Source organism: Cryptococcus neoformans, chromosome 10 (genome assembly GCF_000149385.1).
Source record: "Cryptococcus neoformans var. neoformans B-3501A chromosome 10, whole genome shotgun sequence".
NCBI lineage: Eukaryota > Fungi > Basidiomycota > Tremellomycetes > Tremellales > Cryptococcaceae > Cryptococcus > Cryptococcus deneoformans.
In genome coordinates this window covers 883902-908677 of record NC_009186.1, presented here as the reverse complement: position 1 = coordinate 908677, position 24776 = coordinate 883902, and the positions used below count along the sequence as shown (strand labels likewise).

Sequence of the window (24776 nt, the reverse complement as noted above, 5' to 3'; positions counted from 1 at the left end):
TCAAACACGATGCGTACACTAGCGGGTAAAAAAGTGAAGACGGTCTGGGTTTAAGCAACGGGGTATATTGAGAAACAAATCCCACTGCCATTCCATCACACGCCCTTCTCTGCCCTTCTATTGTAATGTCTCTTTCTTAAAATAGCAAAAAAAAAGTTCCGTTCCTACTTGATTCACAGGGAGAATCATTTACTTCCTCTTGGGAAGAGTGGCGTTGTTGTATGCCAAAAGGTTGGGAGACCCCTCGGGGAGGTCACTAAGCATATCTTTGGTAGCAAGACCAACGAGCGCCTTCTTGAGCATGTCGGGGGTAAGAGTATCATTCTTGGGGGGCACAGGTAGGAGCTCCGGCTTGGGGAGGACGGTCTGAGCTAGGGAAGGGAGCATGGCGTAAGCCTGAGCATAGGCCATGGATACGATAGAAGGTCGAGTAGCGGCAAGAGACTCGTTAAAGTCGCTCTTAATATGAGGGAAAGACTCAGTCCCGTAAATAGAGACGAAGTAAGCGAGAAGACCGCAGACGTGGGGCGAAGCCATGGAAGTACCAGAGATGGTGTTTGTGGTGGAGTTGCCGCCGATCCAGGTGGAGAGAATGTTGAGACCTGGAGCAAAGATGTCGACACACTTGCCGTGATTAGAGAAGTAAGCACGCTCATCGCCGAGGGTGGAAGCACCGACAGTGACGGCGAACTTGGAGGCAGCGGGGGAGTAATTACAGGCGTCCTTGTTGTCGCTGCGAGAATTCGTTAGAAATACAACGGACAAAAAAGACGACCGACTTACTTTCCGGCGGCAACGGCAAAGTGGAGGCCGGCCTCGACAGCGGCGTCAACGGCGTCGTCGAGAGTCTTGGCCCTGCCACCTCCAAGGGACATGTTGGCAACGGAACCCTTATGTTTGGTCTTGCCAGTAGTGGCGACTTCCTGGGCAGCCCTCTCGGCGTCCTCGGTCGCCTGCTCAGCAGCCCAGCTACAAGCATAATCAGCATACGATCTAAGCAGGCAGAAATAACTGGACTCACAGAACACCGGCGATGACGTCGCTCATAGTACCAGAACCGTTGGAACCAAGAACTTTGACAGCAACAAGCTTGACATCCTTGGCGACACCGTACTTCCTAGAACCAATAGTACCAGCGCAATGGGTTCCGTGACCGTTTCCATCCTTGTCAACATCATTTTTGGGAATGGTCTTGCCCCAAACGGCTCGACCCTCGAATTCGACGTGGTCAGTGTTAATACCAGTGTCAATGACATAAGCGACAACACCGTCGCCACCCCCAGAATAGTAAAGGTACTTTTGGAAAGTGGAGAGGCTAAGCCTATCTCTGTGGGAAATACGGGCGAGACCCCAGGGGGCACCGAGTTCAGTGGTAATACCAGAGGCGGAAACGTCGACCTGCTCGACCTGCTCGTCAGACGCGTCGTCATCGACGCCGCGGGGAACCTCGAGAGTGGTCATGATCTGGTCCTTCTCGACATAGGCCACCTCGGGAGCAGCTCGGATGGCGTCAAGGGTGCTAGGGGAAAACTTGCCGGCTGTTGTAGGACAGGGCAATGGGTGGGTGGCAAATGATCAGCACGGATTCTGCCGAGGGCCCGTCCGGCTGATGGGTGGCCGCGATGAGATATATGACGTACCATAACCGAAGAAACCAGAGGAGGAGCTTGGGGAGGGAGGGGAGTAGACGTGCCTCAAACCTCCTTCATCGACTTCGCCATCGTCAGTCAAGGAGCTGTGAAGAGGCTGTACAGATGTCAGCTATCGTCCATCAGGATGGGTCCACGTAGGAGACCGCGGAGAGACGGACGCCTTCGGCCGATGATCGCCATCAAGTGGCAAAGGGAGATGGCGATACTCACGCTGGCAGCATGCAGCTCCTGGACCTCTCCGATATGGAGGGCGATCTGGCTGGCATCAACGCCCTTCTTGAAGACGACGATGTAAGCGTCGTCGATGTGGTCGCCGCCTGACGGGGCCTCGAGGGGCGCCAGGGTGGGCTGGGCGATGGGCGAGGCGAGAGCCACGAGGGGGAGGAGCAGCAGGGAGGCTGCGGTGAAGCGCATTGTGAGTGTAGGTAGTATGGGAATGCGGGGTAGTACGTATGGGAGATAAGAGGTAAGCAGCGACGATTATTAATATAGTGGATTATAAGCGGGCGGGGGCGCTTGCGCCTGTCAGAACTCCGCGCTCGAGATTAGGTTCGCCGATCCGCCACTAATGACGCACTCCAGCGGAGTACCGCATCGGGTATCTCGGCAATTACGTAAATGGCCTCCACCTCCACCCCCGCGAGTGACTTCTGTAGTCCGGTCAACCGCGTCTTCCTTCCTTCCTTCCTCTTTCCTCCTTCCAGCCCTCATAAACCATGGTCGCCACCTGTAGCAGCGCAGACGCTGCAGTGGAGGACATCAATGAGATACATGTACAAATCAGCAAAGACAAGTCTCGTGGATGGCAGAAGAGAGCCCAGAAATGGGCTAAAGGACGCAAGCTTCTCGGAAAGCTTCTGGTCAGTATACTGTTTCGCGTAAAGGCAAATAAGCTTATAAGAAAGTGATAGGGTGACCCTACTTTGCGATCGGAAAATACTTCTTTAACAGAATGGATAGAGGATGAGGCAATTCCCTTCTTCCTAATAGCACTTCTAGAACGTGAAGCTGACGACGACAAACAGTTTGAGACAGCGACCAGCTCGGCAGACATTTCTTTAACGGTAGCTCTCCTACTGAACCTAGTCAAACACATCTATACGACCTTTATCAAACCTTCTGCGTTTCCTACCCAGGAACCTCATACTCTTCTAACCGAGGGACAAAACCAACAAGGCCAGCTGGGAACATTACATATTGCGGGGAGAGTAATTGTCTCTTTGACCGAACTGTGAGTAATGAATCTTACATCAGGGTGGAAGCTCACCGTTTTCCAGGCTCCTGGTAAGATATACTCACGTCAAATACTTTTGATGCTTATTACCGCGATAGACAAACAAGAAGTTAAATAATCATATTGTGGCTTCCCATGTCGACTTATTCGTCAGACTCTTGGAGGCCTGTACCGAAGGCAAGATCTTACAGGCACAGGCTCACACGAATGTAATTACATTCATAGATCCCTTGAATCACACACTGACATGACATTAGTTGGGAGAGCTAATCTTGTCGATTGTAAACGCTGAGCATTCTGAATGCCGCACATTTCTTTCTGAGGATAGTGTCCTGGGGTTGTAAGCCATCTATTCTTCTCCCCTTGTTGAAACTCATGAGCACACTAGCGCAAATATTGGGAAGCTTCTCTGGAAATCGCAATGTAGGCCCCATCAACACCAGCTCTTTCAGCAAAGCTAAAGCTGATTCATGATCCTGCCAGCGTCTTCAATCACTCTCCACCTCCTTAGCACGTTACAATTCCTCCTACCGGCCCATACAGCTGGCAAAGATTCTCCGAGGACCGTTGCCTGTAGAAATGTGGTGATGAACCAAGGTTGGAGTAAGAATATTATTAAAGAGTCATTCAGCGCTATTGGAAAAATGGATAAGAAATTGGATCCTGGTGTAGGCCTTTCTAACACGAACGCCATTCTGCCTAGGAATTGTGCTGACTCGACTGGGTGAATTGTAGCTTCTAATGAAGTGTATTAACATCTTTGCTGAAGACCATAGTTTTCTTCGCCCCAAAGCCTTCCAACTTACCTCTTTCATCATTGACGACGAAGATCAGATCGTCTCTCACAAATCAAAGAAGAACCTCAAGAATGGTCATTTGGCTTTATATGCAGACCGGTACTGCTGTCGATTCACTGTAAGCCTTAGGCTTGCTTCGTGAGAAAAAGAGTGACAAGTCTGAGCTGATGGCTGTGAACAGCTGTATGGAGATGATGAGCATGAGTCACCCAGAATCTTTGCGCATACGGAGATCGAGGAATTTATCCGTCTCAATACGAAGGACGGAGGGTCTACCGGTAAGTCGGCCGCACCACACCACCAGTGGATACATTCAGATACATCACCAAATAGACTTTGAATTCCAAGTACCTTCTTTCGATGACCGCATATCGATTGTCAAGTTTGGTATCAAAACAGCTGAAGCATCGGACTTTGAAACCTTGATGAAGAAGGCGAAGAACCCAAGTACATTCTGCTTCGCAATCTCTACATCTTGTGATGACTAACGGCTATATGTGCAGAGCCTCAAACGCTCGAAGGAGAAGCCGAGAAGAAAGCCCCTGCTACAACGGTCGCCCAGCCCGACCCCCTTGCACCAGCAGATAAACGAGCCGATGGTAAACGAAAAACCAGATTCTCATCCCTTGCGAGATCCATTTCCCCTGGGATCAATTCCAACAAAATCTCCGAACCCGAACCCCTGTCCAAAGCCAGATCTATCATGTCTAACAGGTCTTCCAAAGTACGAGTCTCCCTCGATGTTGCTGAGGAAGAAAAGGATTCGGCGCTGGCTTTGCACGGAGCGAGCAAAAAGAATGAAGGAAATGAGAAGACACCAAAGGCCGGAAAAGGAGAGAAATTGGGAACGATGGAAATGAAAAAAGCGGAATGGAAGACCGCTGGGTCTGATGCGGCTGCTGATTCGGACGAAAGTGGTATAGTTCTTATCGGTAAGACGTCCACGCCCATGACGAGGTCTACAAAAACCTGTGAGTCCCCATCCGGCCTCTCTTACTCTCATCCGCGTTTCACAGAGCTAACGATGAGGGGGAATAGATGGGAGCAGAGGCAGCAGATCTTCCTCCGCTCGACGTCCTATGCAGTCCAAGCCTCCGCTCCCTCCCATGGAATCCTCCGACTCTGAACTCGACACAAAACCACTCCCCCCTCCAAACTCCAATCGACGTACAAGCCTACTCCAAAATAGATTGAAGAAAGATGTTGACGAAAAGAGCAAGGCTACGCCCACCATCCGTGCACCGACGCTGAAAAGCCGCGCGAAATCTTTGGCCAGTTCAATTGCGGAGGGTAGAGCGGCCACCCCAGTCTCGAGGGGGCCTACACCCGCCACTGGGGGCATTAACGAGCAGCTTTTTGGATCTGATGGCGGAAATAGAGGTAAGGATGGGAAGAAAGCGGGGATGACGAAGTCTTGGAGGGGTAAGAAGGACAAAGTTGCAGAGGAAGTGAGCGTCCATCATCTCATTACTTGTTCGGCCCTCCGAAGCTGAAAGATACCCACTCTCGCAGGCACTGCCCGTCTCCATCATTGCACCTATCCCAGAACCATCTTCCACCTCCCGCCGCGCACTGATCAAGAAACGTTTTCCACAACAATCGTCTGACGAAGAGGAACCTTCTGAAGCTGAACCGTGGACCAAAGCAGGGCGCACATCCCTCCAACCGCAAATCCGGACCAAGGTTAAGAATCGAGCGCCATCTCTTCCTCCGACCACATCAGACGATGAACCGCTAAGGGAACGCGTGAATACGATGAATTTTGACTGTGATTCTATGGCGGAAGATGAAACCAAGGACCCCCAGAAGAAGCTCACCAAACAGACGACCAGCAAGAGCACGGTTAAGGCGGCTTCTATTCCCCGGAAAAAGGGTGATCTAGCCGCACCAGTAAGCGAATCCGAGTCTAACCTTCAGCCAGAGGAATACCGCTCTCAAGATTCTCGACACTGTCAGCAAAATATGGTAGACTTAGCCTGCTCTGCTCCTTCCTTTGTTACTGTCAAAGACATTACTAACCGGCGAAGGCCCAAAACTAAGAAAATCATTTCCCGGTGTGAGGATGAGGATGACGATGAGCAGGTTCAAGAGCTTGAGGAGGAATACGACGAGGCGGATGTACAAACGAAGAAGAGGGGCCTTAGGCCTATTCGAGGTGTGCTGGACAAGAACAATATCAAGAACCAGAAGCAAAAGCAGATATCCGAATTCAAGCTTGACGAATCTGACTCCCAGTCCAACTCTGACCTCCGTTCTGATTCTGACCATCCTCCAACAAAGAAATACAAAGCCAACAGCAAAAGCAAGACCGCAGCCATGGCCAAATCCACTAAAGCTGAAATCAAAGCCCAGTCGAAAGCGAGGAAAAACAGGTCCCGCAGAATGGAAAGTAGTGAAGATGAAGAATCCCCTACTGATAATCAAGCTTCCGAACCCTGTCCTAATGTTGAGTCGAATCCTGAGTCTGAGCAGTCTGAGCAAGATGTCAAGCGTGGGAAGAAGCTTACCAAGGGCAGGAAATCATCGACCGCCGCCACTGCTTCTTCCATGTCGACCAAGACCAAAGCTCAAGTTAAGGAAATCAAATCTTCTCGCCGGCCTTATATGTTCAGCAAACCCTTGAAGAAACGTAAGGACATGACTGAGAGCGAAAGTGAGGGAAAGGACGAGGAGGATGCAGAAGAAAGGCCGCCTCTCAAGAAGACTAAAAAGGCCCAACCTTCAACCAAACGGAAGAGGGACGAAAGATCCGGTAGTGAGGAAGAGGGCCGAGCCTCACAGCCGTCATCGAAGCTGGCCAAGGTGATCAGGGAAGGTCGAGGAAAGACGATGATACAGGGCAAGGCGGAGAAGAAAGTGGAAGAGGCGGCGGTAGAGGAAGAACCTCCAAAGATTAGCGATGTAAGCTTTCTTTACTGATATAGCCAAGGTCCTATGGCTGATTGATTGTTAAAGCTGTTGAGTGGTATTTCTAAAGTACGTCCTTATTACTGATTCTCTACCTCATGCCTGCTGATAAAAATGAAGGCTATGAGGAAAAGAGTCAACACGCGCTCCCGTTTGAGGTAAATCTGCTCACGAAGTTCTAACCATATCAGTTCCATATTTGTATATCAGCAAATCATCTGTAAACATCTCCACACGTTTTCAAAGTTGTACATAGAATAACGCCTATTATTGATACTCTACACGGTTTTTATATGTTGACCGTTATGCATGTCTTTGTAGAAAACGATGTTATCTAGCGATGGTGGACATTTTTGGGAAAGGATTCGTCTTGCCCAAAACGACCATCTTCTTCTCGTGTGATATGTAACCCTTCAAATATCCCTGCACGACGTCAGCCTCCATTCTCCAACTTTATCCAACCGAAAGAAAGAGAAGCTTGAGGATGGAAGAAAGATTACTTACTCGATAAATCATATTCGCCACCATACACTCCACCTCATCCGACTCCACATCCACCCCATGCAACTTCAATGCCAACCTGAATGTCTCTATCGGGACCCTCGTCGATTTATCACTCGCCATCCATGCCTTCTTGAACAGAGACCTCAAACAGCCCTCCCTCGCTCTCTCCACCACCAGCCATACTGACATGCCCACCAGCCGGACTTGGGCCCATTCGAGACGACGGTCATACTCTTCGACGTCCCCATTTTTGATCGCATTTATGAATGGCGTGAAGACAAGTTCTAAGCGAGGGTGCTGGGAAAGGAGGGAGGCAGACGGGAAGCGGCCGTGTAGGAGACGGAGAGGGATGAGATATGTGAGGATTAGTCTATGTGGAGCATTTAGTACGAACAGCGCGGAGAGATTGGAGATGGACGTCGGACGTACTCTTGGTTACGCTTTGCGTCAGCAGGACAATGCTTTAAAGCCCAGCTTAGCTCTTCATCCGCCTACATAATTTTGCTCATCAACTTCCAATCATCATTACCAGCAAGAGGGACTCACTTTCTTATCTTCTCCATTCAAAAACGCCAACATTCCAATGTAGAAATGCCAAGTAACCTTACTTCTTGTCAGCACCTACTTCCATTACATTTCCCTATACGCAAGTCGCTAACATACCTGATCCGGTAAAGGCGCAGTGTCCACAGACGGTGTCTTGGGGTCGGAGACGACTGCTCTTATAATATTTTTACAGAGATTGGGCTTGCCGACCTATTACACATGTGAGCATCCGATTTCCATCAGAAGTATGGATGAGGAGAGGAGAGAAGACGAACCTTGAAGTAACACTTGATAGTCAAACAAGCTGTGTGGTAAACACCCCGTCTCCTTGATTCTTCCCCCTTAAATTGTCTGAAATCATCCTATCAGTCATACATCTGGGTTAAGGAGGAATCTCAAGCGAGACTTACCGATCGGTAGCGCACAAGGAGAACGCCTTACTGACTGTCCTCGTGCAAATTTCAAGCGAGGGCATCTTACCCGTTTCGGCGTGAATCGTTTGGTCGGCCTTTTCTCTGCGTCAATACTGATTTACCTCTGGAGATCGACAAAACTCACTTGCTCAGCGAGGTCTCTCAAGTCGCTCAGCATCATATACAAAACCGGCAAAACCCATGATGATTGATCTACAAACCATCGATAAAAGAGGGATAGTAGCTTGTCTTGTTGATTGAAGCTAACGTTTTTCAGTTTCAATAGCTCAAGTAGAGCAATTAATGTAAGATACTCACGCTTCTGTATAGTCCTTGGTCTTGTACAGCGCGTAAACACATGCGCAGTGTCGTACAGCAATTTCATCCCACAAATCGGGCAGCGTGTGCCCCGGATTCTTCAAGCGCTTCTCCTATTCACATCCATAAGTATTCACATCTTTCATTTAGGATATAGATGACCTACGTCAATAGCACCGACCGTATCGGCGATGCCCTTCGCAGCCTTGCCGTGAACAGATAAAAGCCGAAGAAGAGGGGTGTGATCTTCGTGTTGGAGTGGGTGTGTGAAGCTGTTGACAAACTGCTGGTACTTCATTGTGGTGCCCCTATGTTTGGATATGGGTAAAACAACAGTTTGGCAGAAGACAGCAGCACTCGTTCTGCTCAACTGATGTCTTCCGCCATTTTTCGCGCGGTGGAGGCTGGCCAGGCACTATACGTATGATGAAGTCGATGAAATTGTTTGGCTCTCCTTGACGACCTATGCATCCCTTAATCCCATGAGAAACATCTTCTACCCCTGCAGCGCTATATACGCAAGCGAACCAATTTATGCCCTTCGGATCCTTACCCCACTCGTCGAATGTAGTGACTGATCGTTCGTCGTCGCAATTCACTGGTTGTCGCTTTACGTTACGTAATGAAAATAACCTTAAGTAAGCACCCATATTAAAAGTTACGTCTTTGCAGGTGTTGGTTCTCCGGATCCGGGGGGAGGTGGTGATTATTTTCGACATCTCTGTTCTCTCCTCAACAGCATAAATACTCTACAACAAAACCATTACCATTCCCACATTCAGCGCCTTTTCGCATTTCTATCACTTTTACAACAACAACAACTAGAACAGCAACAGAGACCCATTTAAGAACTTTGTCAGCATGGCCGTCCGTACGTCGCTCCACCCCTTTAGTTTGCTTCCCACTCGCTCACTCTTTCATCAGGTACTCAATTTGAAAACTCTACCGACATTGGTGTCTTCTCCAAGCTCACCAACTCGTATGTCAATGTTGTAGATATTGGGCATGGCACAAGACTGACTCTGTTCAAAGCTACTGTCTCACAGCTCTCGCTTCTTCTACAAACTTCTACTCTGTCTTTGAAGCCGAGCTCGCCGATGTCGTGCCCATCGTCCACACCACCATCGGTGGCACCCGAATCATCGGTCGTCTCACCGCCGGTAACAGACATGGTCTTCTCGTCCCCAGCTCCACCACCGACCAAGAACTACAACATCTCCGTAACTCTCTCCCCCCCACCGTCGCCATTCAACGAGTAGAAGAGCGTCTGTCAGCTTTGGGGAACGTTATCGCTTGTAACGACTATGTGGCTTTGGTGCATCCCGACATAGATCGAGAGACAGAAGAGATTATTGCCGATACACTCAAAGTTGAAGTTTTCCGACAAACTATTGCCGGCAACGTCCTCGTTGGTTCTTACTGTGCCCTCTCAAACCAGGGAGGTCTCGTCCACCCCAAGACATCTCGATCAGAATTGGACGAGTTGTCTTCTCTCTTGCAGGTCCCTCTTGTGGCGGGTACAGTGAACCGAGGTTCAGAGGTTATCGGTGCGGGGTTGGTCGTGAATGACTGGTGTGCTTTCACTGGTTTGGACACAACCGCTACCGAGGTTAGCGTTATCGAGGCTACCTTCCGTGAGTTTCTCCCCCTATTAAATATCGATTGATACTAACAACATCTACAGGATTGCAAGGACAAACTTCTACCGCTGTCATCAACGAAATGCGAGATTCCCTTATCGACCACTACGCTTAGCCTTCTTTGGGAAAGGACGCGTAGATTGTTCAGTGGGTGGCGGATGTATTCATGAAGCAATGTATGTGGAGGTTGGAACCTTGTGAAGGAAAGGCGGGGGATGATGATAGAAGGGAAGATGATTGCAAAGATAGACCGGGTGTTAGCCTTCTGTAATGTATACCCCAAATCTCATCCATCTGCTTGGTATTCGCTCAAAGCTGCAACATATATGCCTTATTCACACCTACATGATTGCGTCCGTCAGCGGCCTTCTTTGACTATATTGTCAATGGTCGAGCATCCAGAATCGTTCTTGCCTGAAAGCGTGTAAAATATATTCTTGAAACATGGAAAGCGACGTTATTGCTACTGATCCACGCTGTACCGGTGGAAGTATCGCCCCAGAAAGGGTGAAATGGCCTCGTCCTGCTCCCCAGCGGGAGGCAAAGCATCCCTGGGGTCTCGGGGTGTTGCTTTGATGTTGGCCAGGGTCTTTGGTGAATGATGATAGTCTTCTTCTCTCTCCAAAAGTTTCTCAAATGCAGGATGCACCCATGGACATGAACGGCAACATTGGAGGTGTTGTTAAGGACGGTATCTATGCTTACGTTGCTCCAGGAGTGGTGTGACTTATCTCCAACAGGGGAAACCTTCTGATCATTCGTATCCGCCGACTGGATCCGTTCGTCACTATAATTGAAACAGGCAGTGGTCTCTGGTCGTGTGGCCAGTGAGCCTGATATCAATTAAAATAGGGAGGCTGATTTTCCACCAACTGCCTAGCGCGCGACGCGCCTAAACGTAAGCACTTCTTTGTTGCTATGTGCCAATGTCCTGCATCGTCGATTGATTCCACAAATTCGCTCAGTCATCGACCCCAGCTTGATCCTGCTCGTTTGCAAGCTTCAGCGGCAGCCAATATACAATGATAATACAGCCTTCCCAGAGGGCTGCCTCCTACCGCCTCAAACGGGGCACAAAACTCGCCGAAGTTCCTCCTCAACCACCGACTCCGTCTGTCCCTCCACTTTCAACTCTGAATGGCCCTTTTCAGCTGGCAGAGTATCTGGCACTCAAGGTAAAGCATGATCCCCATGATGTTAATGGGCTGGTAAAGGTACCTGCTGGAGATGGCAGCATGGATGGAAAGGGGCCTGATAGGGACGTGGTATGTCTTTTGTTTTGGTTAGAGTAAATGACGATGCTGACCAAGATTATCTCGTAGTGGATCTACGAGCATCTTAGGTATATACACACCTTTTCAGAGATGAAGACATTAGCTGAATTGCCTGAAGGCGTATACCTATAGACCTTACTCCACTTATCACAGCGCTTCTTCCCATTTGCACTCGTGAAACATGCCCACAAATGAGGTCGTCCGAGTGGTCATACTTTTGCGTAGCTCACGGCAGCGGGACTAGAGAATGTAGTACCATTGACTACATTTTGCATACGTGAGTATCATTTGAGTACATGGAGCAAATATCTGATCTGAAGATAGACTGGACTCCACCGTGACTCTGCTTAACAACTCCAAACATTTCCCTTCTCGGTAAGTCTAATCGCCACCTCATTCTGAGTGAGCTAACCATGTCCAGAATGCACATCCCTCCTGCTTCCGTCTCACACTTTCCCTCCATATTCCGACGTCTCTCGCGTATCTTCTCCCATGCCTACTTCCACCATCGTGAGGCGTTCATCATGGCCGAAGTCGAAAATTCACTTTACGCCCGATTCGTTGAACTTTGTGAAGCTTATGAGCTTGTCGGCGAGAGGCTACTGGTTATTCCCAAAGAGGTCGTCAGTCAATTCAGGGATGATGATGAGGAAGATATTGGGAGAGGTAAGGGAAAGGAGAAGTCTAGCACTCACGATGAGACGGAGGATGCCAAGGAACCTGTTAAAATATCTAGCGGTCCTTCCAAATTGGCGGTCAGAGGTAGCAGCACCTTTGGCCGTAATCAAATATTAGGCAGGGGTAAAGCTGCACGATCAACACCAGCTCAGGATGAGGATGTGGCCGAAGGCTCGTCTTCTACTCCCGCCGCCAATGTTACCAATGCTGTGGAAGAAGAAGAAAACGAGGAAGAGGAGGGTCATGGGGAACAAAAGCTGAGATCTCGATCCGACAGTTTGTCAAGCTCGGAAAGTACCAGCTCCGTTCAGACGGCTGTCCATGTCTCAGACATTGAGGCTTTATCTCAAGACATCGAAACTGAGCATGTGGAGGATGCGAGCCCGCCGCCGGTAGCCGAGTTTGTGACCCGGGAGGAGAAGAAGGATGAAGAAGAAGTAACCAAGGATGAGATTGATCTCCTCGAAGATGAGAGGAAGTTGCAGAAGGAGGCTGATATGGCGCCTTTACCTGTGGCGGAAGAACCGAAAGAGGAAGAAGCAGAGCAGGAGGAGACCAGGCCCGTTGACGAGACTAGGCTTGCTGAGCAGCAGGTACAGCCCAAGTCTGGTGACCAGGTTGCATTGGAAACCTTCCAGGAGGGGGATTCTAGCAGAGTAAAGGAAGACAAGGAAGTTGATAAGGAAGAGGAAGCAGAGTTGGAAAATGTCAAATCGGATGATGAGGAAGAGGAAAAAGAGGCAACGGCTTCAGAACCTCCATCCAAGGCTCCTGCTCCTATTGTAGTCGTTCCTGTTGTCGAATCCAGCTCCTCCAACCCCCCGGCTACCTCAGGGATCTCCGCTCAACCCGAATCCAAGACTGCTGAGAGCGCCGTTCAACAAGAACAAACATCCACAACTACTTCTGCCGCCCCTGAACTTGGATCAACTCCTACCGGCGAAACAATTTCAGAACCTAGCTCCGAGTCTGAATTAGAAACCGAGCTCTCTCCTCTGTCTCCTGGATTATTCCCCGCTACCTCATCGGCGGAAGAGAAGCAAGACGATAAGAAGGGTTCATTGTCGAAGAAACGAGCTAAGAAAGCAGCTCAGAAGGCTAGAGCAAAGGAGAGAGAAAGAGAAGTTAAAGCTCAGGCTCAAGCACAAACTGAAGGTGAAGTTCCGGAAAACTCAGGTGAGACAGATAAGTTGGAGAGCAAGAAGGACGCCCAACAAGAAAAGTAAAGATATAGTACGACATAATGTGCTGTTGAATACGACATAGTGTTGTTTCAGAAAGAGTACGGAAAGAGAAGGGGACCATGTTCATGTTCATATTTCAATTTACGCATGTGCATAGCAATGAATTACATTAGCAGTCTGCCAAAAGGCTGAGTTCATAATGACGCTGAACTGAAGGTGGAGAAACTAAACCTTTTCAACACTGAATAAAGAGAGGGCCGTGAACGAGAAGCGAGGAACACAAGCACTGCAAGCGAGCCAACAGCAGCAGCTTGGTTTCGAGCGCCATGGATGATGATGTGGAAGCCACGTGGGATAAGAATGTTACGTAATTAATAACCAATGGCCGTAGCCGAGCGGCTTGGAGGCTTGGTCAACCTGCCGGCTGCACCCCGCTCCACGCTCGTGCCCGAGATCTCGCCCTCAAATTTGAACAAAAGAGGAGTCGCGGTTCGGGGAAGGGATATGGGCATGCATGCATCGACCGAGGTGATAAGGGTGGAGCATGGGCGGCCTTGCACGGGAGTGGCTCGAATTAGGTGCATGCATAGAAAAGGAATGCAGTGGAAAGGATGGGAAATAAAAGGCGCGATGAACGGCCTTCGGACATGATCGCACCATCTGGGGTTTGTATGATGAGTCACCTGTGATATTAATCCTTCATCTAGGCTGTTCTATCGTTTCTCACATTTCTTTCATATCTCTTTTGTTCTATTATCCATCGCCCATTCTACACTCGTCTATACTCTCACCACCAACACAGATACGGACACCCGTCACACTCGCCCGCCCACAGCCCACTCGCCACTGAGTGCTTATCGACCTTCTCTTGCGCATTCCGCTCCACCTTATCCCCATCGTCAACCATCCATAAGGTAAGTTTCTCAGCCTCTATAATTTTCCATCCTATCCATTCTTCCTTCCCTCTGCCTTTTTCCGTGCGCATGAAACGCACGCCATCATACCGTGTGGTTTCGTTTGTGTACATACAACGCGCCTTGACCTTCGAGGTACCCAAACAACTTCCCGCCGCTCAGAATCCTGCGCTCGGGGCGGTGTATCTCAGGATATTTCATTGTCCATTCTTTGTCGCGTTGTTTGAGCGTTTGGATCGTCACTGACTCTTATCTATTAGCTGCTTTATCGATAATGGCGACTACGAACTCCCCCTCCATTGCCTTCTCCCAAGGCGATATCGACATGACTACCCACAACGACGTTGCCAACTTTGAGGAGCTTTTCAATTTTGAAGAATTTGAGAGCGCGGGAGAGTCAAGTGTGAGTCAACCTTACAATGCATTCGGGACGCTCGAGTGACTGACAGCGCAACTGGCTGATTGCGATGTGCAGACCCATGGAAACTCTCCAGCAACAGAGTCAAATGCCACCCCTTCCCCACTTCCCACCCAAGACCCACTCTTCCACGATACATCCTTTGACTTCTTTAACACATCTATGGACACCGATTACCCTATCGGACTGTCTCTTGGTGACTCCAAAGACTCCAAGGCAGCGTTCGCAGATGACATTGTCGTCAAGCAAGAACCTATCGACTACCCTGTCTTTGACTCTCAGTCACCGGCGTCCAATCCTGTTCCTACTCAATTAGCTCCTTTGTCGTTTGGGGGACTACCTGTTGACCAGCAGGCTGCCCTACAACAATTGATGGAGAACATCATGAACTATCAGAAAAAATTTGGTGCGGAGCTTCCGGGAGTGGCGGCTAGCCCCGCGGAAGGCAATGCGCAGACCATTGAGCCATCAATGTTGTTTACCAACTCTCCTGCTTCGGACAGTGCTGTGATTCCCGTCCAACCGATGGCTGTGGCACCCGCCGCACAATCTGCTCCCGCAACCACTTCCAACACCCCTCCGGTTGCGGTTGCCCCTTCTCTCGTGCCTGCTTCCCTCGCTGCCCCCACTCCCGTCCCGCCCACCACCCAACCGGTTGAGAAGCTAGAAGAACCACTTCGTTCAATTTCTGAAGAACCAAACCGTACGCGTGCAGGTTCCACCATGTCATTCGAGGACCTTGATTCTCGAATCGACCGACTGGTTCCCCTTCCTGACATCTTCTCCGCGGGGAAGGGTAAGGGTGGCAAAAAGGGTGGCGGTATGTCTTCAGTCGTTCGTGAGGACGGTGAAGATTTGGATGATGACGAGTCTTGGCGACCATCACCTGAAGAGTACAAAAAGCTCAGTTCCAAGGAGAAGAGACAGTTGAGGAATAAGCTTAGTGCTCGAGCTTTCAGGACCAGGAGAAAGGACTACATTGGAACTCTTGAGGCGCATATCAAGGACAGGGATATGGTGATCGATGAAATGAGGAATGAGTTAATCCACTCCAGGAATGAAAACCAGGATTTGAGGTATGTGATTCCCTTCTTTTTTTCTTGGCAAAGCAGATGCTAAAATTCCTAACAGGAAAGAGTTGGCAGCCCTGAAGGCTAGCACCATGTCCATTCTCCACCCCGAGTCCGCTAGCAAGTCATTTTCACCGGCTATGGTATCTGCTCTGGCCAAGTCTCCGGCTATTGCCAACGCTGCGAGCTCTGCTACTCCAAATGGCCCTGTTCGCCGACCGGGCACCCCGCTCAATACCTACAACCCTCGGAAAGATCTTCCTTCGTCCCTCAAAGGCGGCTGGAGCAATGACAACATGTTTGGTGGCGGCTCTACCATTTGCCACACTATCATGACCCCTGACCTTGTCCTTCCTTCTTCCAACCCTGCCCCTCTTCGATCCTTTGCTGATCTTCCAAGGGTCAATCTTAACCCAAATCTCAACGAGCCTGCTCCTTCCACCTTGCCCCACACTCTCTCCAACCCTGCTAGTGGTGCCGATGGCTCTTCTACCTTCTCTGAGTGGTCTGAGAACACACCTTGGAGTCTCCGCTCAATGGACAGCTACAGGATGCAGATCTGGTCCAGGTTGGCTAAGGAGGCTGCGGCCGACAAGGCCAACCTTGCTGGTGACTTGCGACCCAAATTCTTCGTGGAAGGTCCTTCCACTCCTTCTCCCTCTGCTGCCGACGTCGCTGGTGCCGCTACGTCGCACGTCACCTCCAAACTCGCCTCATCCTTCTGGTCTGCCTTTACTCAAGGTTCCTCCAAGTCTCTAGATAACGATAAGCTCGCCGCCGTCGTCACTGGCCAGGCAAAGCTCAAGGTTGTGCCTATCAACCAGCAGGAGGGCGAGGAGGATGTACTTGCGACTTTGATGGGCGGTTTAAAAATGCAAAGTGGAGTCAGTCCTTTCGAGAGGAGGAGGGCCGAAGGGGCGAGGGAGAATCCATTAGGGGTACTATGCGGGTTTTTGAAGCATGCCGGAGCTATGACCTGTTAACGAGGTTTTGGCTTTTCATCAGTTTCGTCCGGCATCATGTCTCTCACGGTTTTCTCATTTGGCATTTCATCACATCGCATATCGATCCGCATTGCACCTCAAGAACAGCACATTTATCACCCCCTTCTCAGTTGTTGATATCGTTTTTTATGTAGTTTCTAGTTCCTCTCCCCCCCTGCTCAATTATATTAGTTATTACCGCATTTTTCCTTTCGTCGCTTTTAGTTCATTTCTCGAGTTTGGAGACTTTTGATACATAGTATAGGACGAGAATCCGAGAGCGTAAGGAAGAAAGAAGCAGAGTTGGTATATAGATACGAATCGAACTAAAAAGTAATCGTAATCGTATGAAAAAATTTCAAACAAGACGATTTGAGGAAGAAGTTCCGGCGAACAATGAAAGGAAAAGAGGACGTAGACATAAAATAGGAAAAGGGCATACTGATGACAGGATAGAAACGATTAGAGATCGAGCTTATGATTATATACCCATTTCAATGACAAAGCATCATCCCCATTTACTTTCTAAAGAATGTTAATCAGTGAATTCGTCGGTAGTCGAATCACACCACGATTCCACCGACACCTAAATAACATGAATGGCCCTGGGGGATGTTGGCGTTTGAACGAATGTGGTGATTACATAATAATTGGACCCTTCCGCTTTTTTGTTCCGCATATATTTTTGCGGGGCCCTGCGGGGCCTGGGCCAAAGTCGGAATTTGGGGACTGAGCCGTTGTGCCGGTGCCGAATCTTCGAAAGCTTCGAATCCTCCCTCCTTGTTGGTAATAATTGCGAAACATCGTTCGTCTATATAGACTTTTTACTTGTTACATTTTCTCCCTTTGCCATTGAAATTTGCAACCCCAACCCCATTATAATATACCTATCTAAACCCCTCAGAACACAATAATGAGCGACATGGAGTACTTTATCGGCTTTGACGTGTAAGTGGAGCTGCCCTAACACCACCGCAAGCCACACCTCAGCCACGTTCCTATATACTCGCAGCAGACGCTGACACTGCTTATCAACAGTGGCACTGGCTCTGGCAGAGCATGTCTCGTCGACCGCAACGGTAATCTTATCGCTGAGCACGCTGGTCAGTTCTCTTGTCACTTCTACGCCGTCGTCCTAATTCAAACTTTTTTCTTTCTCCACCAGAACCTACTCTTACCCACCGTTCCCCCACCGACGCTCGTATCTTTGAGCAATCCACAAGGAACATCTGGAAATCGCTCTCCACCTGCTCTAAGAAGATCCTCTCCGAGTCTGGTATCAAGCCTGAACAAGTTAAAGGTCTCGGCTTTGACGCTACTTGTTCGCTTGCTGTCGTCGACAAACAGGGCAAGCCTGTGAGCATCTCCAGGACAGGCCAGACTGAGGAGGATGAAAAGGATGCCAATCTCGGGTCGGAAGGGGAGTGGAATGTCATCCTTTGGGCTGACCACCGAGCTGAGGAGGAGGCCGAAAAAATCAACTCGACTGGCGAGGGCGTGCTTGGTTTTGTTGGCAAGACTATGAGTGTGAGTAATTATTCCCAAGCTTTCGAATGTGAGCTAATGACCCACACAGCTTGAGATGGAGATCCCCAAGACTCTCTGGTTGAGCAAACACATGGCTCAGGAGAAGTTCAAGCAGTGCATGTTCTTTGAGTATGTTTCTTCTGCTATAATTGCGTTCAAGCGCCAACTGTGGTCTCAGCCTTCCCGACTTCCTCACTTACAATGCTACCTCCGACATTGCTCGCTCCACTTGTTCTCTCGCCTGCAAATGCTCTTTTGTCCCCATCGGAGCTACCATGACCCACGACTGTGATGGCGGCAAGGAGGAGGTTAGCTCCCAGGGCTGGTCTGCTAGGTTTTTCGAGAAGATCGGTGCGTCGGTTTCCATCTATCATCCTATCCTGGCTAATGGGGGGGGAACTTAGGCCTTCACGACTTGGTCGAAGAAGATTTTGCTTCCCTCGGTGGTATTCCCGGCAAGAACGGCCTCGTCCTAACTGCCGGCCAACCAGTCGGTAAAGGCCTCAGCAAGCGTGCCGCCGAAGACCTCGGTCTTCTGGAAGGGACCGCTGTCGGATCTGGTGTTATCGATGCCTATGCCGGATGGATCGGTACCGTCGCTGCTGCTGCTGGAGAAGACCAGGCTCAGCCTACTCTTGAGGATGCTAGTACCAGGCTTGCTGCTATTGCTGGTACCAGTACATGCCACATTGCACAAAGCAAGGATGGTATCTTGGTCCCTGGGTGCGTAACGTTATTGTAAACCTTGGAAGATGCGCTAATGGCATAATGCAGTGTTTGGGGTCCGTATCGAGATGCCGTGTTCCCTAACCTCTGGATGAACGAAGGTGGCCAATCTTCTACCGGCCAGGTGTGTATCCTTACTATATGACAGTAGACCAAGGCTGACGTGCGGTAACAGCTTATCGACTTCATGATGCAAAGCCACCCCGCCTATCCCAAGCTTTTGGAGCTTTCCAAGAGTTCTGGCAAGAGCACTTTTGAGTTGCTCGCTGAACGATTAGAAACTCTGCAGGCGGAGAAAGCTGCCAAGACTTTGAGTATGTGAATTCGCAATCATTGTGAGATTCATTAACGCTAATTGTTTTGCAGCTCATTTGACAAAGGATTTGCATTTCTATCCCGACTTGGTAAGTATATCCCCTCTCTTTGCTTTTTCGCCAAACTAACACACCGTAGCACGGTAATCGATCTCCCCTCGCCGATCCCCGTATGAAGGGTATGATCACCGGTCTCGTCCTTGATGACTCTCTCAACGATCTCGCCGCCAAATTTAACGTCACTCTTGAAGCCATCGCCTTGCAAACGCGCCACATTGTCGACGAGATGAACGCCAAAGGCCACAAGATTGACTCTATCTACATGAGTGGTTCCCAAGCCAAGAACGGTCCCCTCATGCGTCTCCTCGCGACCGTCCTCCAGATGCCGGTCATCATCCCCCCTCAACCTTCTGCTGCTGTCGTACTCGGCGCAGCGATGCTTGGTCGATACGCATATTACCTCACGACCGAACGACAGGGTAAGCCCATTTCATCCCAGCAAGAAGCGGAGGAGGCCAAGGAAAAGGAAGGGTGGAGGCTTTGGGATGTGATGGTGCAGATGACTCGTCCGGGGAAGAGGATTGAACCAAGGAATGATGAGTTTGGGACGAGTGAGAAGAGGTTGTTGGATGTCAAGTACAAGATCTTTAGGGAGGCTGTAGAGGTGCAAAGGAGATGGAGGCAGATGATTGCTGATGAGGTCAAGGAAGAGGAATAAAATGGGTCCATAGATTGCAAGAACTCAAAAGTAGAATGGGCGTTTTGTTTATAAAGATGGTTAAGTGTCTAGAGTCAGTCATGTTCGGGAAATGAAAATGTCGATAATATGTCAACCAAATATTCGAAATACTATTGTTCGGAAAACATAAATAGGCTCAACGACTCGAAACCTCTGACTGATTGGAGGTTAAACACATTTTGATCCATCTACAATGTTTGAAAAAAAAAACCCTAAGCTACAACGGTGCGAGCCCCAAAAACTATGCTCCTGAGCAAAAAATATAGGATCTGGACCCCATTACGCCGCTTCCACCACAGACACCTGGCCCTCCTGGCTGACCTTCTTTTCCGATATCTCTGGCGCTTCCACACCCTCTTGCGGCATTCTCATCCTAGCAATCTCATCAACCCTCAACTCATCTTTACTCTCATCAACCTCCATGAAAGTCCTGTTCATTCCAGGCGGCGGAGAGATGAGACAAGCCAGATAGTAAACAAAACCGGAAATACCAGTACCTGTGATCCAAGAGAGGTAGTATACACGCTGGGCCCCTACAGGGACGTAGATGTTGGGGTTGATAGAATTGATGAAACCAGGTGCGTTACAGGCAAAGCCGATGATGTAGCCCAAATAACCGCGCCAGTTGATACCCCAGGTGTACCAGTACCATCCACTCTTCTCCGCAGAATACAAGTCGTTTACACGCATGTGTCCTCTTCGAACGAACCAGTAGTCGGTGATCATTGGACCCGCAATACACGAGAGAAGAACACCATAAGCGCTGAGATAAGTGCTGAAGGTGGAGGAAGACGTGTAGAGCAACCAGGGGTTCATGCAGATACCGATGATGGCGGCAATGTATCCACCCCTGCGAATAGAGAGGTATCGAGGGAAGAGGGCAGTCAAATCACAGCCGGCAGAAATAGAGTTGGCAGCAACATTGAGCAAAAGCCTGTCATTGCGCATTAGCCATGTCGTTAAAAAGCTAATCGGAGCAACGGTTGCAGGTACTACTCACTGAACGTAGACGAAACCAGCAGAGATAAAAACAAGTCCCGCTCGTGTAGATGAGGAGGCACCGTCAAGCATTCTGTCCATAATCTGTGATTAAAGTTAACCACAGAATTGCATGACTTGGAAGATGAGGGTCTTACCTGGACAACATCCCAGATCTGAGTACCAAATTGAGGAGCACTGGCAGAAGCGATCACGATACCCAAGAAAGAGGTGACAGTAAAGCCGAGCGGCATTGAAATCAGTTGAGGCCATACGGCAGCACTGGGCTTCTTAGCCCTACTGGCAAAGTCAGGGGCATTGACTACGAGAGTAAACATGTTGTTGAAGCAGCTTGAGATGCTGATCAGCATCTGCCACCCCAAAGCGGAGCCAGACAAGGTAGCAGGCTGTGAGAAGACTGGACCAATACCGCCTGCACGAGTGATTGACCATCCAAAGAGAGTAAAGCCCACGATAGGGCCGACTATTGCTTTGGCTGCGAAGAGCCACCGAAGCTTGTGGATGGGAACCCAGATCGTGGGCAAAGAAAGGAGCCAAAAAATTACAAAGGCAAGAACATAAGCTGTTGACTCATGTAAGCATTCGAAGCGTTTGGCCTTTGTTGGATGATGAAAACTAACCTGAAGTAGTTTCGGTGCTTGCAGGCATTATGTTTTTGATATTGGGATAGCTTGGCCAGATCGCTCTGAGCAATACATAAACACATTCACCTCCGAGCCATCCTTGCACGCCCCACCAGATCGCTAAATGAAGATGAGTCCCTTGGATTCAAAGGCAGACTGAGACACGTACCAGCCATTCCTGCCCGGTTGAGAACAGGCCATAGACTGCCGAATAATCCAAACGTGGTACGACAGACAGCAGGGAAGACGATACCATGGACAGCGCCCTATTGTTCGGTCAGTGCAGTCCAAAGCCATATAGAAGTGGGGACATACAGGACGCGCACTAAGGACGATGAGCGGACCGACGAGGGAGTACCCGATTATGACACAGATGAAGGCTAAGCGGGATCAGTGACGTTTCCCATGCCGTTGACATAGATTTTCATCTCACCTTGCCACCAACTAAGGCCTGCACTGATCATCGATGAAGCAATAGTAAATGTATTTAAGTTGAAACTGTCAGCGATCCAGAAAGAAGCCTAACGCAGCAGGTCAGTTACTAGTCCAATCGCACGATTGAGAAACTCACAAAGTTCCAACCATCCCAAGTCTTTTGTTCCTCTTTGACAGGTAAGAGGTCCTCGGTTGCGAGGAACATCTCTGTACTTGTAAGACCCTCAGCATGGTCACTCTCAAGCTTCTTCAGAATCCTCTTGACTCTTAATCTTGTGGTCATTTTGTAGATGTGAATCGTAGGTGTTCGTACCAGAGGTTTGCAAGTTGAGTATAGTTGTTGGTGTTTCCGAGTTCAAGATATATATATATATATACATCAATCTCCTCGTCTTGTTCCGCTTTTTCTCGGCCGCTTTGGTGTGATTATGTTTTGCTGAGATGCTTATCAGTTAGATATGCTCCAATGGAATTTGGCCTGTAGCTTATTTATGAAGAAGACTAAGGCATAGATGAAAATAGCTTCTTCTTTGATCTACGATAAGCAAACTCCCAGACGCCAAAGGTCAGCGTCAGTCGTATGTCAGTCCTGTACGAGGTAACAATCTGCCTCCCGTTTTGTCTACCGAAGTTCCTGCATATCTACGATGTTAGCTTGGTCGAGTATCATCAGGCCGTGCTCTGTGTCCTGACGATCTCCATGCGCTCAGAAAGGTATCAATGACGAGAAGCACTTCCAACAACCAATAATGATGTCGTAGTAAGTAGCCTGAGAGACCGGAATTAAACGTCCCAGAGCCCTGGGCCTTGCGTCTTGTGACTTGTGGTTGGTTGGTTTGAGATCTTCAGAGCTTCTTGCCTTCTTGCCTTCTCCGTTGAAAATGGAGCTGCCCTGAGGCCTTAGGTGATTGGCCCTCGGCGCAAGACGTGGTCGGAAAAAGGCAATGTCTATAGCCGTGAACGAAGGTTCTGATAAAGACTAATAATAATTTATTCACATCGACTTTTGATTTGCTGTTGAAGCAAGTAGCCACCCTTTATCGCCGGCTTCAGGAGTGTGGCATTATCATTGGGAGAAGATTGACTCAAGGGAAAAGGATATGAATTATAAATAATTTTTAACATAATCGTTGATTTTCCTCCAGTCGCCACACTATATATGCATAAAATATTTGATCATCATCAATTAATTCTGGGTGCCTGTATCGGCTTTTATGTGGATTCAAATCGATATGAAGAATTGCTTGTTATAACGCTGATAGTCACGGTGCCGTCTTTTTGCTCTATGAGCTCGGCTTAACAGCATAGATGTTGAATGCTCCTAGAGTGCGATGTCAGCTCTAGACGACAAAAGGCAAAACGATAGAATATACATACCGACCCACTCATTGAAGTCGATGTTCGCAACTGCATTGTTCGTCTCTGAGACAGGGATCTTGGTGCCGCAACAGGAGGATGAGTTCTCCTCATCTTCTTGAACTCTCTCTTTATAGATGTTGATGTCACTATTTTTGTTTACAAGCATAATATCTGAGCGATTGGCATTAGCAGATGTTCCACTATGACTAAGGAGGATAGAAAAACAAACCTTGAAATCCTGCTTCCTTCAACCAATTCTCGTATTCACCCACCAAGCTTGCCCCACTAATGCATCCAACGTAGAGGCCGAGGTGGGACTGCAACTCCGGAGTGATCTGCTTTTTGGCTAGGAGATCGCTCACCGATACTCGGCCGCCGGCTTTAAGCAAGCGATAGATTTCTTTGAAGACGAGATGTTTGTCGTCGTGAGGGACGAGATTTATCACACAATTGCTGATGATGCAATCCGTAGAGTCAGATGGGAGTTCTATTTCAGTGATAGGCGTCTTGACAAATTTGACGTTGGTGGTAGATGACTTCTCGGCGTTTGCACGAGCTCGAGCGAGCATGTCCTGGTCCGTGTTAGTCCGGTCGTGAAATCACATCGATGAGGTTCTGTTCCATCGACTTTCGCTGGCCTTGCTTACATCACTTAAATCAACTCCGATGACAAGGCCCTTTACACCGACTTTGCGGGCAGCCTGGAAGACATCAAATCCCCCTCCGCAGCCTAGATCAACGACTGTCTCGCCCTAAACAATGTTAGCATTACGTTTTTGAAAGTGACAAGACGTGGTAGTGCAGTAACATCGCTATGCAACACTCACCTCTTTCAATCCTGCAATTGTCAACGGATTCCCACAGCTGACCCCGAGGTTAGAGCCATCCGGAATACATGCCAAGTCTTCCACATTGTAGCCGAATGACAGGGCAACTTTCTTCATGTGCTCTGCGTTACTGGCTTCGTCCTCTCGAGCGATGGACGAGTAGTGTGTGTTAACTTGTTCGTAGAGGTTGGCCATTTTGTTATATTATGAATGTTATGTTCTGAAGAATGAGGGATAGTTAGATGCGAGGAGTTGAGTTGACTTTATCATATCGCCCAGGTTTGTGGAGCCGGGCTAACAAAAGGAACTGCCTCCTGTCGTGACAGCATTGCTTAACGGTCTGATTAGTATGCGTACAGGTCAAAGAAAGGGTGCTCTATCGACTGATGGTGTTGATTTTTATGCATGCATAGAAATAAAAGAGATCGCTCAGTCAGCATCCTCTCAACCATATCTCGGCTCGCTTGCACCAGCTTCCGAATGCCCATTTAATTTACGTAATACCCCATTCCTCTTTATCTGTGTCCGATCTGCGAATGGCTGTGTGAGAAGAGCTTCCCGCCGCATTCTTTATCCGCTTGCTCGGCTTTTCGCGATCACTCGTTTAGATAATAATTTATCGTTGATGGACGGAAGAGTTCGCTTCAATATGTCGACGTCTGTCCATCCCTCACCGAACGCTGGATTCAGGGGGT

The 24776-nt window shown here is 49.0% G+C and overlaps 9 protein-coding genes across 9 annotated transcripts; 5 read left to right on the top strand and 4 right to left on the bottom strand.

The window, feature by feature from the left end:
- Positions 1–189: 189 nt before the first annotated feature.
- On the bottom strand, positions 190–2066 carry CNBJ2870 (hypothetical protein; the record flags this gene model as incomplete). The annotated part of the gene is made up of 5 exons (XM_767918.1): positions 190–733; positions 784–969; positions 1022–1538; positions 1641–1746; positions 1863–2066. The coding sequence occupies 5 exons, from the start codon at positions 2064–2066 to the stop codon at positions 190–192; spliced, it is 1557 nt and encodes a 518-aa protein (XP_773011.1).
- A 204-nt stretch (positions 2067–2270) lies between these two features.
- Positions 2271–6752, top strand: CNBJ2860 (hypothetical protein; the record flags this gene model as incomplete). The annotated part of the gene is made up of 14 exons (XM_767917.1): positions 2271–2512; positions 2739–2883; positions 2985–3095; positions 3215–3226; positions 3275–3309; positions 3398–3489; positions 3559–3610; positions 3663–3801; positions 3865–3961; positions 4083–4130; positions 4187–4654; positions 4722–5131; positions 5196–6584; positions 6711–6752. 14 exons carry the CDS (start codon positions 2271–2273, stop codon positions 6750–6752), a joined length of 3282 nt encoding a protein of 1093 aa, XP_773010.1.
- A 168-nt stretch (positions 6753–6920) lies between these two features.
- CNBJ2850 (hypothetical protein) lies at positions 6921–8669 on the bottom strand (the record flags this gene model as incomplete). Its single annotated transcript, XM_767916.1, has 10 exons — positions 6921–7013; positions 7095–7464; positions 7524–7585; positions 7641–7697; positions 7758–7850; positions 7916–7991; positions 8051–8148; positions 8199–8316; positions 8372–8484; positions 8538–8669. The coding sequence occupies 10 exons, from the start codon at positions 8667–8669 to the stop codon at positions 6921–6923; spliced, it is 1212 nt and encodes a 403-aa protein (XP_773009.1).
- A 563-nt stretch (positions 8670–9232) lies between these two features.
- Positions 9233–10126, top strand: CNBJ2840 (hypothetical protein; the record flags this gene model as incomplete). The annotated part of the gene is made up of 4 exons (XM_767915.1): positions 9233–9242; positions 9296–9350; positions 9404–10005; positions 10056–10126. The coding sequence occupies 4 exons, from the start codon at positions 9233–9235 to the stop codon at positions 10124–10126; spliced, it is 738 nt and encodes a 245-aa protein (XP_773008.1).
- A 907-nt stretch (positions 10127–11033) lies between these two features.
- CNBJ2830 (hypothetical protein) lies at positions 11034–13189 on the top strand (the record flags this gene model as incomplete). The annotated part of the gene is made up of 5 exons (XM_767914.1): positions 11034–11276; positions 11334–11353; positions 11404–11562; positions 11610–11660; positions 11707–13189. The coding sequence occupies 5 exons, from the start codon at positions 11034–11036 to the stop codon at positions 13187–13189; spliced, it is 1956 nt and encodes a 651-aa protein (XP_773007.1).
- A 1146-nt stretch (positions 13190–14335) lies between these two features.
- CNBJ2820 (hypothetical protein) lies at positions 14336–16532 on the top strand (the record flags this gene model as incomplete). Its single annotated transcript, XM_767913.1, has 3 exons — positions 14336–14464; positions 14537–15555; positions 15611–16532. The coding sequence occupies 3 exons, from the start codon at positions 14336–14338 to the stop codon at positions 16530–16532; spliced, it is 2070 nt and encodes a 689-aa protein (XP_773006.1).
- A 913-nt stretch (positions 16533–17445) lies between these two features.
- Positions 17446–19817, top strand: CNBJ2810 (hypothetical protein; the record flags this gene model as incomplete). The annotated part of the gene is made up of 10 exons (XM_767912.1): positions 17446–17480; positions 17571–17635; positions 17698–18059; positions 18109–18188; positions 18238–18410; positions 18464–18782; positions 18834–18909; positions 18961–19099; positions 19152–19189; positions 19239–19817. 10 exons carry the CDS (start codon positions 17446–17448, stop codon positions 19815–19817), a joined length of 1866 nt encoding a protein of 621 aa, XP_773005.1.
- Positions 19818–20117: 300 nt separating this feature from the next.
- Positions 20118–22178, bottom strand: CNBJ2800 (hypothetical protein; the record flags this gene model as incomplete). The annotated part of the gene is made up of 8 exons (XM_767911.1): positions 20118–20772; positions 20839–20921; positions 20975–21399; positions 21458–21580; positions 21630–21726; positions 21776–21840; positions 21894–21981; positions 22032–22178. 8 exons carry the CDS (start codon positions 22176–22178, stop codon positions 20118–20120), a joined length of 1683 nt encoding a protein of 560 aa, XP_773004.1.
- A 1102-nt stretch (positions 22179–23280) lies between these two features.
- On the bottom strand, positions 23281–24276 carry CNBJ2790 (hypothetical protein; the record flags this gene model as incomplete). Its single annotated transcript, XM_767910.1, has 4 exons — positions 23281–23357; positions 23484–23826; positions 23902–24006; positions 24082–24276. 4 exons carry the CDS (start codon positions 24274–24276, stop codon positions 23281–23283), a joined length of 720 nt encoding a protein of 239 aa, XP_773003.1.
- Positions 24277–24776: the final 500 nt, after the last annotated feature.